The sequence below is a fragment of the Pocillopora damicornis genome, chromosome 4 (genome assembly GCF_964200805.1).
Source record: "Pocillopora damicornis chromosome 4, jaPocDami1.2, whole genome shotgun sequence".
NCBI classification, from domain to species: domain Eukaryota; kingdom Metazoa; phylum Cnidaria; class Anthozoa; order Scleractinia; family Pocilloporidae; genus Pocillopora; species Pocillopora damicornis.
This window is the reverse complement of record NC_142673.1, coordinates 3082826-3096429: the sequence shown is the minus strand read 5'-3', so window position 1 is coordinate 3096429 and position 13604 is coordinate 3082826. Positions and strand designations below refer to the sequence as shown.

The window sequence follows — 13604 nt, the reverse complement described above, 5'->3', positions numbered from 1 at the left end:
AATTGTATAGAGGGAAATGAGCTAAACGAACGTAGATCAGCCTGGAAAACTCACAATATTCAAAGTAAACACACGGAAGTAAGTTTGTATAAATCTATTTATAAACATTTTCACTTATTCATAGGGGCTCATTGTGCGAGCTTGGGCTGCCTGTGGTAATATGCCACAATTTTTATTCCTTTTTTAATCGTTTATTTCCTTTGTTTTTAAAGGCTCAAGGTGTTTCCAAGGACATTTTTGTGGCAAGTGTGTTACTGATATTAATAACTAACCTTGTGCAATAAGATTCAAAACTAAATCGTGCGCTAAAATTCACAAAAGATCAGTGACCAAATTATCGCCTAATAGCCCTATAATCGCATTCTCATCTTTTTTTTTCATTTAACCTCGTAATTACTGTGAGGAAAAATTATTGAAGCTTCTGCGATGCGTGATAAAGTTCGTCATTGGCAAATAAGATTAGTCGACGTACATATTCAACAGCCAATCGGAAAGTAGTCCAAAACCCTTACTGTTAGTTGCATACCGATCTATGACGTACTTCAAAGTGCTATATAACAGCAGCTAAGAGCATTCTTACGATAAATTGTACATCAAGTCGGAAAGACTTTAACTTGAAGAACTTTTAGAACTCTTCATCTTAACTTCCTTCGTGGGCAGTTCAAGGTAAGTTTTGAATTGCCGAATTTTCCAATTTCCAGAAACACGAATTGATAAATCTTATAGGAACTAGGAACTTGAAAATTATTTGTTGAGAAATCAAGAAAACTGCAATGATAAGCGAAAACTGTATGACGATAAACTCATATCATAATCAGCTGGGCAAGTTTGTCAGCAATTATTTTCCATAAAATGGAGGTAAATATTTACCCTATTGCAACCAAAAATATCGGTTAGCTTTTACAAACTCGGAGTAAATTGTGGGGCTGAGACGGCATCAGCACAGAAAAGAAAGGCAATTGATGGAACGAGGTGATTGAGTTCGTGAGTGCGTCTTGTGTACTGAATGGAAACTTGATAAAGTCAAGGAAAACATAATTGCTTATGATAGCTTTTGTTACAGTAGATATCAAACACAATGGACGAGTAGTGTTCACTCGTGACTGCAGCTTTTTCCTATCACTGTAGCTTGGATGCCGCTCACTCTAACAGTTGGAAAGAATTGATTGAGTTGATTAGATAACGGTCGGGTGCATCCTTTGGTTTGATTACTTTTCACTCGCTACCGCCTATTAGCGACCTCATGAGCCAAAAAACGCTCAGTGAATTTTTTAATGAATACTCCCAGACAAGTATTGTTTTTGTCTGTTACAAGGAAAACACCGTAAATTACGGGATTATAGCTTCGTTAATGAGAAGACACACAAAGCTTCTGTATTTTATTAGGTTGAGAATATCTTTTGAGGTTGAAAATATTAGTTTATTGCGGAGCATTTCATTCAGGACAGATCGCGTAACTCTACACAAAATGTTTGTTTGGTTTCATAGTGTAATTCAGTTTTAGTGCCTACATAAGGGTTTTCATTGGAAGAAAAAAAGAACTGAAGCACTATCGTCTTTAATTACTCTTGCCTGATTATGAAAGAAAAACAAAGACAATTGCAATCACGGTTTTGCTGTTGTTTCTTTCCTTTATAGTAGTAATGCGAATATTAGATCAACAAATCGGATTGAAAAGCACTCCAGGTCTCTCTTGATTTCTAAGCTGTTGAATCAGTTACTGCTTTGAGGTGTTTCTGATATTTTCTTGGTTCTGCGGATTGTGCGATTGCTAAGTGACTTCACGATAAAAAAGACTGAACAATGCAAAGGAAACTTATCAATTTCCTCACCTCAAGACAATAGTCAATCAAGAATAGTTTCCGCACCTTAAGGAAACCGCTGCTTTTGGTTTGCTCCGCTGAAATGAAGTCGACATGGATTGTTCGTTTTAATCGCGTGCTTATTAATTTCAGTTTTTGTTAGCTCGATTTACTTCTAAATTTGTAGCGACCAACTGTTTCACGGTTGAAATGTGTCAAACTTCCACCCATTCGATCTTTTCCGCACCCGATTCAGCGCTGAAACAGGTCTTGTTTCCTTCGAGTTAAAGATTAAACATCAAAACTTTCATGAACATGATAATAAACTAAATATTGGCAGCGAATTAGCGCACTCCACTTTTTTTTTTTATAATGGTAAGATTAAGATAACCTTAATATGTCGATATTTCGCATCTGTCTATCGGCGGTGGCCTTTCGCTCGTTCATTTCAGGACGTTTGGACAGGACATTTTAAGTTGTTTGGGCAGAAACGATTCAGCTAGTCCTTTACAAAAGAGAAATTTGTGACCGCCGTAAATCTCATGCATACCTAAAAGACTTTCTAGACCCGCCGGTTACTACAGAGCAGGCTTCAAGGCACACGCAAAACTGCCAGTGAAAGAACAATTTGTTTCGGTGCAGAACTCGAGAACGTCAACAGACAATAGACCTAAGTAAACACACTTCTGATTGCACAAGAAAGACGTTAAAAGGTGCATTCATTTAAACCCCTGTGTAGGTAGGTCAAAACGTACTAACAAAAGGAGCAGAAGTCTTTGGAGGAGAAAGCGTGAAGTATTGCTAAGACAAGGTAAACATGCGATTGCCGGAAAACGCACTATTTATGTTGAAATACATGATAGTTGCAAAGTTTTAAAGTGCAGGTTGCGGCAACTAAAGTTACTAATTTACTATTGTTTTCAAATTTGCATTGCTTTCATGTTGTTGAGTGGAATTGAGAGCAGATGCTTTTGTTTATGTTGTCTTCGCAGAATATCTGAAGATGCTTTCGAGGCCTGGACTACAGAGCTATGCAGTCCAATTGGTCAAAGGAAAAGCCTTTCTTTTTTTGCTGCTCAGTTTCCTTGCAGCAAGAGGGCAGTGTAAGTATTCTCTGTTCTTCCTCGCCTTTTGTTTTTTTGAAGGAATAGAAGGCGATATAAGACGAAGTATGTTTGTGGGATATTGCAGACGAACGACACAAGGGGGAGGCTTGCGCGAGCCTTGCCACTCCCACGGTAAAATCAAACGTAAATAAACCTTTTCTCACAAAAAAGCGAATGCTGTGACTTAACATAAATGTACAAATTGACATTGAATGGCATTTTAGTGAAAAATAATACAGAAGCTTCTTTGAGAACAGCACATTTCAATTTGGAACCGTTCGCTCGACTGAAGTTTACGAAGGTTTAATCTTAAGATAGTTGAGTAAACAAACCTTCTTTAGCTTTTCAACAGTACTGTAACCAAAAAGGTCAGAGTGTTTTTGTTTTTGAAAATGTCCTCACTTGATTGAAAGTATTTTTCTTTTTTAGAAAGTGGACTAAGGTGAGAATTTCGCGCATGAACGATGGGACTAAGCCATCAAACTTGTGAAAACAGGCTGTTCAGTTTACCATTCTTCTAAAAATGAATATCTGTGAACAAGGCCAGGACCCTTTGCTGTGGGCTAAGTTTTCATAATTTTACAAGCCCTTTGAATTTAAAATTTTGGCGTCAGTTTCTTTGGACTATATGTGCGATTTTCGATCTATGCCTAGAAACAAAACCTTGTGTAGTTTATCAGTCTTCTCGAAACATCTGCAAATAAGACAAATTAAAACCTTTGCGTTCACTAACCGACATTCTAAAAGTATGTTAACTATTAAGTTGATGTCGGCAACATGCATTGTTTTATTGTTGACGTTAAAAAGCAGCGAACTTTCTAGTAATATTTGTCTAGCTTTTTGTTTACTCGTTCTACTTTTGCATGATATTTAGAGGCTAATTTTGTCTTGTTTGTTCGACATGTTGGTGCATGTGCCACTAGCACACCGTTCTTGATATTCTTTTGTTTGTTTCTTTTAATTAGTGAGCTATGATATCAACCATTTTTTTTCTAGAAAAGTCTCAGCAAAAATAGCTTAGATGTAGAGAAAAAGGTTTATTTCGTTAAAAGTATGTTGACTATTATGTTTATGTCGGTAACATGCATTGTTTTATTGCTGACGTTAAAAAGCAGCGAACTTTCTAGTAATATTTGTCTAGCTTTTTGTTTGCTCGTTCTACTTTGCATGATATTTAGAGGCTAATTTTGTCTTGTTTGTTCGACATGATGGTGCATGTGCCACTAGCACACCGTTCTTGATCTTCTTTTGTTTGTTTCTTTTAATTAGTGAGCTATTATATCAACTATTTTTTTTTTCTAGAAAAGTCTCTGCAAAAACAGTTTAGATGTAGGGAAAAGATTTATTTCCTTAATAGAATAAGAGAGATTGTAAGTTTTGAGCTCGGTAAAGAAACAAAGAAAGATGTTTCTCGTCTTGTCACCAGAATTGTGAAAAACATTACTGGAGCTAACTCTTCCAAAGTGCTTCATTCAAATGGTTCCATAGATACGCTTAACCCCATATTTCACTCGAAGACAACGTCAAGTTTTAGAATCTTCTGCTAAGATCAATTTATGTTCCTCAGGAGATCATCATCAAGTGTTCAGAAGTCAGCCCCTATATAGTATTTCAATTAACTTACATGTATGTTGCTTAAGTGTAATTTTTAACAGAGAATTGAAGGTCACGTTGGATTGTTTATGTTTTACTTTAAGTCGCTCTCTGATTGGTTCAAAAAACTCGCGCCACCCTTTTAACCAATCAGATTTAAAACCGAAAGCTGTGAAGAAAGAAACTGTGGTGCTGCGTCGGTGGGAGAGTAAAGCAGGTAATTTAGTGTTAACAACTGAGTTGAAAACGTAAATTAAAGCCCTTCGTCGAAGGGCTAACGCTCGAAACGTCAGCTTTTTTACCCTTTACGGTGGCTAATTTACGTTTTCAACCCAGTTGTTAACACTAAATTACCTGTTAAAACCGAAAGCATTCGCCTCTAATTCCCACGGGTTGTCCTGCGCGTCAAGCAGTTTTCTGTTTATGCTTTTAGACCTCATTGGCTTATGAGGATCTTAATCTTTGTTCTGGTTGGTCGCTGTAATAACTTTTGTTATGGTTTTTAGACTGAAAACTGCCCCATAAATTAGTTAACTAACTGACCAATTAGTTTGCTTGTTTGTTTTCAATAGCGGCAGCGGTCTCGAGGACAAGACGTGGTCTTCCCCTGAATACCTCCTTTCAGATTTCCATCCAATTGTCTCAAACAACATGGTCTGAAGATTTCTTCAATAACAAGAGTACCCAGTATATTTCTTTAGCAACGACCTTAGAGACAGCAGTTCTTAATGTCATTAAAACGGTCGGGAATGGAACGGTAAAAGTCCTAGAATTCAAACCAGGAAGTGTTATTGCTGTCATCAAAGTAACTGCGTCGAATTCAGATGAAACAGCTATGAAGACTAAACTTGAGTCAGAGATGAAAGACGGACAGCTCGGAGGATATTCTGTCGATCCTATTCTTTATTTAGGAAGTGTTTTTGATGTCATTCTAAAAATAAGATCTCCTTGCAATAATTCTTTACCAGATAAAGGGTTTCTTCAAAAAGATGAACTTGTCCAAACTGTAAGCAGTGAGATGTCTGGTAATGCTGACTTCCTCAATGCTAGCATCTATGGCATCGAGTGCTCTCAAGCAGACAACATCACATTGGTGACAACACGAGTTCAGATAAAGAATTCGTGGGCAACCAATCCATTTAAGGAATTGAGTGGTTTGAAGAGTCAAGTTGACGCTGGCAAGCTTGGTAGCTTTTCTGTAGTCCCTGAATGGAAATCTTACATCCCTGGAGAAAAAGTATTCTATGTACGTGTTAGGCTACTGACTGCCTCTACCAATACTACGCAAACCAAACAACAACTCAAGCAGTTTGTAGAAAACGACTTCAAAGATGACAGTAACTTTAGGTATGTCCAGGTTATCATGCCGGATAGCAATCATGCCGTTATGGAGATTGGAATACGTTCTTCGACGTCACCGATTCTTTACAAAGCACTCTCTCCTATTAGAAGCGATCTTTCTGGAGCAAATCTTGGAGGTGTCAAAGTCGATAAAAGGCAGAACAGAGTCACCATTGACATGAAATCTTTAACGCGAAAAATATTCGAAGTAAGCTTCATCAAGTATGTTCCAAGCTGTGTTTCAGCAGATCTTTCGGATACCAACAATTCGCATTACAAAGAACTCGGCCAAAAATTTACCCAGTTTATAGACACCAATATGAAAGCTCATGCGCTCAACAGCAAGTTTTACTTGAGTAATGAGGTGTTAAAACTGCAATGTATAAATTCTACATCAGTCAAAGGCTATAGCTACGTGTACATGAAACCCAGCACTGAAGATAAGATAGCAAATTTAAACGGGGCTTTGTACAAGTGTAGCACAGAGCGCGGTATTTACGACAATGGATTGAAAATATCTCTTAGAACTCCAACATCGCCAGAGGCAAAGGGAACGTGGTCTTGGTCCCTAGACGGCGTGTCGTTAACTCGTGGCTCTTGTTTAAGGCCAAAGCCGACCAACCCGACTAATGGACCTGCACCAACTACCGGAGGTACAACCACAGGCAAACCAAGTACTGCCCATACAACAGGTAAACCAAGTACTACCCAAACTGCTGGTAAGCAAACTACAGCCCAAACCACGAGCAAGCCATCAACCACACCTTACTACCCTAGCACTAAGCCTCAAGATTCCACAACCACTAAAGCCTCTATTAAGTCAGAATCCACAGTCCCACCAACCACCGAAATCATACTTCCAACGTTACCCTCAGAAATAGAGTTATACGCCAAGGTGAGGCTCGAAATGACATGGGAAGAATTCTGCTCAAAGCAGGATTCTTTCAAGGAGATAATTGCGTGGAACGTGCGCGATAAAAACGACTCCAGGATCTCTCCCGACAGAATAATTTATGTCAATATGGAGCGAAACTGTGCGGACCCAAGAAAAAGGGAGACACAAGCCGAGGTGTGGTTTTACGTGTCTGAGCCGGAATCCACACAGATTAACGAGTATCTCACTTTCAAGCTTTACAGCCTTTTTAAAATGTTCTTTGACAACGGAAACACCAAACAGCTGGGATCGGAGTTTGAAGAAAAGGTATTTCTCAAAGTAATTTTGTTATCTTCGAAGACAAAAAAGCTGTGTCCACCAAAGGAGGCAGAGCAGATATCTCAACTCTAAATACTCTCACAACCTCCCCCCCCCCCCCCCTCCTTTCCTTATAGTGGCGGAAGGGGAAGTGGGTCAGTGGATAAATCCCTTTTTTAAAACTCAGATTAAACTTGTCTTTTTTATGGTTTATAAAGAAATGTTGGAAATGTGGCAGGTAATTGAAATCAGTATAAGTATCTAGGCAACTGCCCACCTACCCCTCCCCTAACTCAACAACAGTCAATTGACAACAACTTAAGGTTAATGTTGGGTTAGGGGAGGGGTAGGTGGGCAGTTGCCCAGATACTGATATTGATCCGGTTATTGTTTTGAAATTTGGTTTGTTATCTACAAGCTGAACGTTGGTGAATTCCCGCTCTTAACGAACTGTCTTGACTTTACCAGCCGAGCTCATTATTATGTTTATTATTATTATTTCTTTTCGTATCATTTTACAGGTTTTGCATGTAGAATTAGGTGGAAGTCATGCCGCTCAATACGAAAAGGATTCAGATTGTAAATGGCCGTTGTGGCTGCTAATCCTTCTAGCCGTGGCTGGAGCCATAGGATTGTTTCTTATGATACTGGCATGTTGTTGTGTAAGTTAAGTTTTATTTGTTTACCCATTCATTAGTTAAGTTTTTTTATCCATTTTTTATTTCATCAATTTATTCAATTATATCATTGTTGACTTTAATCAGATCTTTTCTAAAATATTCAGACTGCTCCTCCAAAATGTGAAAACGAGTCATCTGATGAAGCGTTTACACTAATTCTCCAACGAATAGTTATGAGGAAAAAATTTGGTTTTTTTCGGATGTATTGTTTCCATTACAGCTATTTTGCTGCGGGGGAAGACGGCGTAGGAGAAGGCGGAAGTATGATTCGGAACAGCCTCAAGCACTTGTGGTTGTCCATGTTGATGGCAATGGATCTGTGCGCTATGAACAGAAAAATGGCGAGCACAACAACTCTGAAGTCAGCACTACGAATAAGCAAAGTGGTGATGAAAGAAACCTTAAGGGTGTTAGCGAGAAAGAGGGATATTACAACGATGGGTTCGATTCTGATGCAAAAAACAAGGTAAATACTCATGAATGCAAAACTTGCAAGGGCCGCTGTTATTATTGCTATCAAGCTCCTTCCGCAAGTGAGGGTTAAGATTGGTTCTGATCCTTTGAGATTGTAACGAATTTAACTTATGATAGAGGTGAACTAGCTCAACAATCTAACAAGATTAAGCAGAACTAAACAGCAGTAAACAACAAAGAGATTAAAACATTGTTCCTTAGCAGTAGCAGTAGTACAACAAATACCGTTTTTGATATATTTTCTACTTGTCTTACATCTTTTTTTTTATCCTAAAAGAAAGAAAAACAAAAACAAGAACAAAGAAATACTTCAAAAAATGTAAATCTTTGTCCTTTCCTCCGGAATAACACAGAATCACGATGGGAATGACAACCGCTCCAATAATGAAGGAGAGGAAGGCAAGTCACCTCAAAACATAACCAAAAGACTCAGTGATGGCTCTGAAAATACTTACCAATCCTTGGACAAGGCTGATGATCTCGGAGATTACACTTACCAAGCGATTGACAAGTCCGGGAGAACAACCACAGGCCAAAGTGATGACGACAAAAACAACAATCCACGCGCAACATTGGCTCCTTCGTCCACTGACGGTATCCAAATCCTAACAAGTGGTGATAATGGTTCTTCGAATATCAATTCTCGGCAAGCTGGTTTCAACGCATCACATGGGGCTGAAGTGATTCATTTCCCTTCCACAGGGAGCGAGAAGGTCACAGCGAAAACTGATGACGGAAAGAGTAGAAGTGATGGCTCCCCAGATCTCAGTTCTCGGCGAGTTGGTAACAACGTAACACGTGTGGCTACAGTGATGGCCACTCCTTCCACCGGAGGTGATAGGGTCACACCGAGGGTTAGCGATGGAATGGGAAAAAGTGATGGTTCTTCAGATCTCATTTCACAGCGATCTGGTAGCTACATGTATGCTGCGCATGTTACTACAGTTACTACAACTTCCACCGGAAGTGATAAGGTCACAGCGAGTGGCAGTGATGGAAAGGGTGAAAGTTATGATTCTTCAGATCTCAATTCTCGGCGAGCTGGTAGCTACATGTACGCAGCGCATGTTACTTCAGTTACTACTTCTTACAGCGGAGCAGATAAAGTCTCAGGAAGCGGTGGTGATGGATCGAACAAAAGTGGTGGTTATTCAGATATCAATGCCTCTAGCGTTGGTTACAAGAAGGTTAGGAAGATAGCTAATGAATGCAACATTATGCAACATTCACCAAGGCACGGGAATAATCTAGTCAGAGCTGGCAATGCTTAGTTTTCCTTTGAAGTTTCTGAATTTTGTCAGTATTTTTCTTTTGCCTTGAACGTCAAACAAGATTCGTTTCGTATCAGCATTTTTTATAAATGATAATTGATATTTCTTTTACGTCTATTGCCTCGAATTTTTTAGCTACTGCCGATGAAACGAAAGCATTATATAAAGTTAACAAGCCAAAGGAAATACTCTAAAGAAAACGCTACATTCCTTTTAGGACACGATAAAAACCAGTGCTCCCGGATCAGGCGGAGGGAGCAAGGAGACCGGGGCGAGTGCAGATGATAACAAGAGTAAGACTGCCGATGGTTCAAAGCCAGATGTCATTTCTTCCCGGGCTGGTAAAAACGGAGAGGTAAGGAAAATTAATTCAGGACGTGTTATGAATTATGGCTCTAGTCATTTGCCAAGACTGATTGGCCAGCTTCCATTTGCGGGACAGCAAAAGGGAAGCAAAGAAGTAACATGGGATTTAAAGTAGAGAACATAACAAACAATACCACCTTAATGAAAACTTGAAAACGTATATTAATTACATTTCAGCTGTCTGATTCAATATCTTTCTTCACGTTATTTTTATACAGAGTCAAGAGGGTCTTAATGGATCCAAGGGAAGTCCGACTTTGTTTCTTAAAACAGACACCAGTCCAAAAGACGGTGGAAGGAGGGGTTCGCGTGTCCGCTCATCTATCGATGAAGATGTACCGCTGACTCATAAAACAGGAACCGTCGGCATTGTGGCTCTGGCGATCAGGAACAAGAATGAGACGAAGAAGGAGAGAGAATTTAAGGTAAGAAAATGTATGCAGGATATGACCACTAATCGAACTGATAAGGTAACTTATTTCGAGCCTTTGCTTTCCCCGACTTTGCAGAACCTGGACAAAGACGTTCCTAAGGAAGACGTGAAGTATCCCTCAGATACTGCTAAAAAAAACAGATCGCCAGAGGTCCTGCCAGGTGGGTTCAGTATTCAGCGCTTTTAACTGTCCTTGCTTTATCATTTATAACTTATCGTTTGGAACGTCTTCTTTTGAAGCACCGAGAACTCGTGTCAAGTTATCAACTTCACCAGACTATATCAACGCTGACTGGATCAGGGTAAGAGATAGTGACATAAAATATCATTCAAATTCCGAGATTTTCAATCGATTGAATATCGACTAATCAATAGTTTGTCGATTATTGTTGCTGGAGCAAGAAAAATGTTTTAAAGGAGTGTAGATTTAAGTGAGACGAGCGAATGTGATTGTATATTAATCTCGAAATATTTTTTTGGCGAATTGTTATTTTTTTTTGCTTAATATTTACTCCATCGTCTTATTTGCTCTCCTTGAAGGACCATAAAGGACAAGTCTGCTACATTGCTACCCAGCATCCTATGACAGAAACTGTTAGGGATTTTTGGCAAATGGTCTGGGACCAAAGAGTTCAAACGGTTGTTATGGTAAACGACGAAGAAAAAGAGAAAACGGTGAGACTGATTGTCACTGACAATGAATTATGATCAGGCTGTCAATAATTGGATAGTTTCACTAGCAACATTTGATGCCAAATCAAAAACTACAGTCACTCTTTAATAGCACAGAACTGTAATACCGACCCTCTCTGTGTCGGATTTGTGTTAACAAGATTGAGTTTTTTCATATCCTCCTTAGGCTGAATTTGTGGATTACCTTCCGAAAGGAGAAGGGATCTCTAAGCAGTTTGGCGGTTTCAACGTTACAGTAAAACAGATAAATGAGAAACCGGATTTTGTCGAGACTGTTTTGAGCATTACCGATGGCAAGGTAAGAAAACGCTTTTCTTTTTTTTTACTCAATGTATTTTTCTTTTTTCCCCATTGTACAGAGCCCAAAAACTACTAACTGAACGTACTTTTTTTGTTTATCCACGTTATAGAATGTTGCCTCTTCACGCGAGGTTACACACTTGAAATTCACTTCGTGGAAAGAACGCGCAATGCCTAACGTGGCTCTGTTTGTTGGGTTCGTGACTGCCACGCAGGAAGCGAGGAAGAAGTATGGCGACACCAAGGCTCCAACCCTTGTGCACTGCAGGTTGGTATTCGCAATGACATGAAATTCAACCATGATAATTACGTAGCTTTTCGCTGTCTGGAAAAGATCTTAGAGACATTAAAAGGAAACTGCATTGAGGATCTGTCGACTTGTGGTAAAAAAGATGATTGGAGCGAGGGGTGTCCATGTACCTGACGATTGTAACCAGAGCGAATATTTCTCACATACATTTTCTCAAGTTTGAGATGCTTTTAGCGCTTTTCGATAAAGGATCGTAAAAACTGAATACCAAAATAATTTCGGCGACCAGTTAAGACACAGAAAATCATTGCAAGAGAGCAATCAGAACTTATAAGATGAATGCACGTAACCGTTCTAAGGCACAAGAACCTGTTTACGATTAGTTACATTACTTTGAATGTGATCCCTTAGTTTCTGGGACCACCAAGCAAAGAGATCGAGGTGAAACACAACCCATGCGATTTTGCATTTCTTTCAGCGCTCATTCAGAAATTGGTCTTGACTAATGGGACTAAACAAAACTATGCTTATCGTTCTTTCAGTGATGGCCTGGGCTTCACTGGTGTGTATATTGCTGTGGATATCGGCGTTAAAAGTCACGAAGAAAGTAAAACATCAGTTGTTGATGTGTTTGAGTTGTCCAAGAACCTCAGACGGGATCGCCATGGCATTGTTTGTACCTTGGAGCACTATAACTTCATTTACCAGGTGAGAGAAACTACAACAACGTTTTTTTATTGCTAGTTATTGAGGAGAGTGAGACTAGAAGCATACCTTAAGGGGGGAGTCTGGCTACGATACGAGTTGAGTTCATTCTCTTGAGTTCTCTGCAACGAGGCGTTTTACTCTTGCTCTGCCCCTCTCGGACAGGAGTTTAAATAGTTATAACATTAGCAAATTGACAAATTGAGGAGGATTCTCTTTGTGCTTTGCTTTTGCGCATCGTTAGTCTACAGAATAGTTTAGTGATAAGAGGAAATGAAAAAGTCCTCCTTACGATAATTTGTGCAATGACGATTGTGAGCACTAGTTTTTGAATTAGGCAGGGAACTTGTGGTTGAAGCTAATAAATGCATTTCTTTTCAGGCTCTCTACGAGTACACTGTGAACTACGACAAGTCAGCTGAGGTAAGCTGTTTTGCCATAATAGTAACGCGTGACACTTGACTAAACAGTCAGTTGTAGGACTTATCGAATCTTTTTTAAAGAATTTACACCGTTTCCCCCAAAGGAGAAACATTGTTTTACTAACACTGAGAAATTATGCTTGATATGTTGTCAGGAATTTTACATCATTTAATAGGTCCATACTGTCGTAATCTAGTGAGAGCGTTTTCAAAAAGGTTTAAAAGCCTTTAATGTCAAATTTCTTCGATTTAATTTAATATTCATTTCGGTTCAGGATGAGTACGTTTTCTCGTTTACGTTTCTTTTTCTAATTCTTTACCCTATTAATTTTTTGTTTTTCTTTTTTTCCTTTTTATAGTAAGGCTTTGGTTCTGCACTGTTGGGTTGGAAAAGAACTGAAAACTAATAGTTTCATCCTCCAAACTGACGTAACAGTTCAATTTAAAGACACGGCACAAATATATAAGAAAGATACAGTAGCATTCAATTCATAGAGAAACATTTCCGTAAGTTTTTCAAGTTTGATTGACCAATCGCCTAAATTGCACATGAGTCCATTTTGTCTTTAAAACTTCATGAAAAACCATGAAAATGTTTTTAAAATTACGCATGACATGATGACCAGGTAGTGTCTGCACATTATTATTTTTTTTTCTTTTTGATGCATGCAGTATTTTTATCATTTAGTTTTCTCCGCTATTCTGCTATTTGGCATCAGCATGTGTGTAGAGAATGGGTCGTTTCTAAAAATCATCTCGCTGCATTATACAAACCTGCGCGGTTAGACCAGGTTCTCAATAGTAGTTCTTAGAGTCATGCTGATTGAAATCACTATTCTTCGAGGCAGAAAGATTGTAAAGTACTATGCCGTGAAACTGCTCGCTTTGTATATCTGCATGACATAATTAAGACAAGATTTTTGATGCTTGTAAATAGTAAACTTTTTTCATTAAAACTATTTCGATAATGGAGCTT

General features: G+C 38.8%; 1 protein-coding gene across 2 annotated transcripts; it reads left to right on the top strand.

Moving 5' to 3' along the window:
• The first annotated feature begins 597 nt into the window (after positions 1-597).
• LOC113665300 (uncharacterized) lies at positions 598-13600 on the top strand. Of its 2 annotated transcripts, none has more exons than XM_089203502.1 (16): positions 598-666; positions 2795-2905; positions 5074-7043; positions 7556-7696; positions 7935-8180; positions 8542-9375; positions 9677-9814; positions 10044-10250; positions 10335-10419; positions 10499-10560; positions 10799-10933; positions 11118-11249; positions 11362-11519; positions 12044-12209; positions 12588-12629; positions 12988-13600. In XM_089203502.1, the coding sequence occupies exons 2-16, from the start codon at positions 2806-2808 to the stop codon at positions 12988-12990; spliced, it is 4419 nt and encodes a 1472-aa protein (XP_089059628.1). In that variant the 5' UTR covers positions 598-666; positions 2795-2805; the 3' UTR covers positions 12991-13600. The 2 variants fall into 2 exon arrangements, with proteins under 2 accessions (XP_089059628.1, XP_027036777.2); XM_027180976.2 differs by lacking the exon at positions 598-666 and adding an exon at positions 2514-2613.
• Positions 13601-13604: the final 4 nt, after the last annotated feature.

What these genes read in the sequence shown, in the direction of transcription:
- LOC113665300 (XM_089203502.1), top strand. Translation starts at nt 2,806, where the DNA reads ATGCTTTCGAGGCCTGGACTACAGAGCTATGCAGTCCAATTGGTCAAA. An exon ending in CCTTGCAGCAAGAGGGCAGT is followed by an intron (nt 2,906 to 5,073) that starts GTAAGTATTCTC and finishes TGTTTTCAATAG; the next exon opens with CGGCAGCGGTCTCGAGGACA. An exon ending in ACGAAGAAAAAGAGAAAACG is followed by an intron (nt 10,934 to 11,117) that starts GTGAGACTGATT and finishes TATCCTCCTTAG; the next exon opens with GCTGAATTTGTGGATTACCT.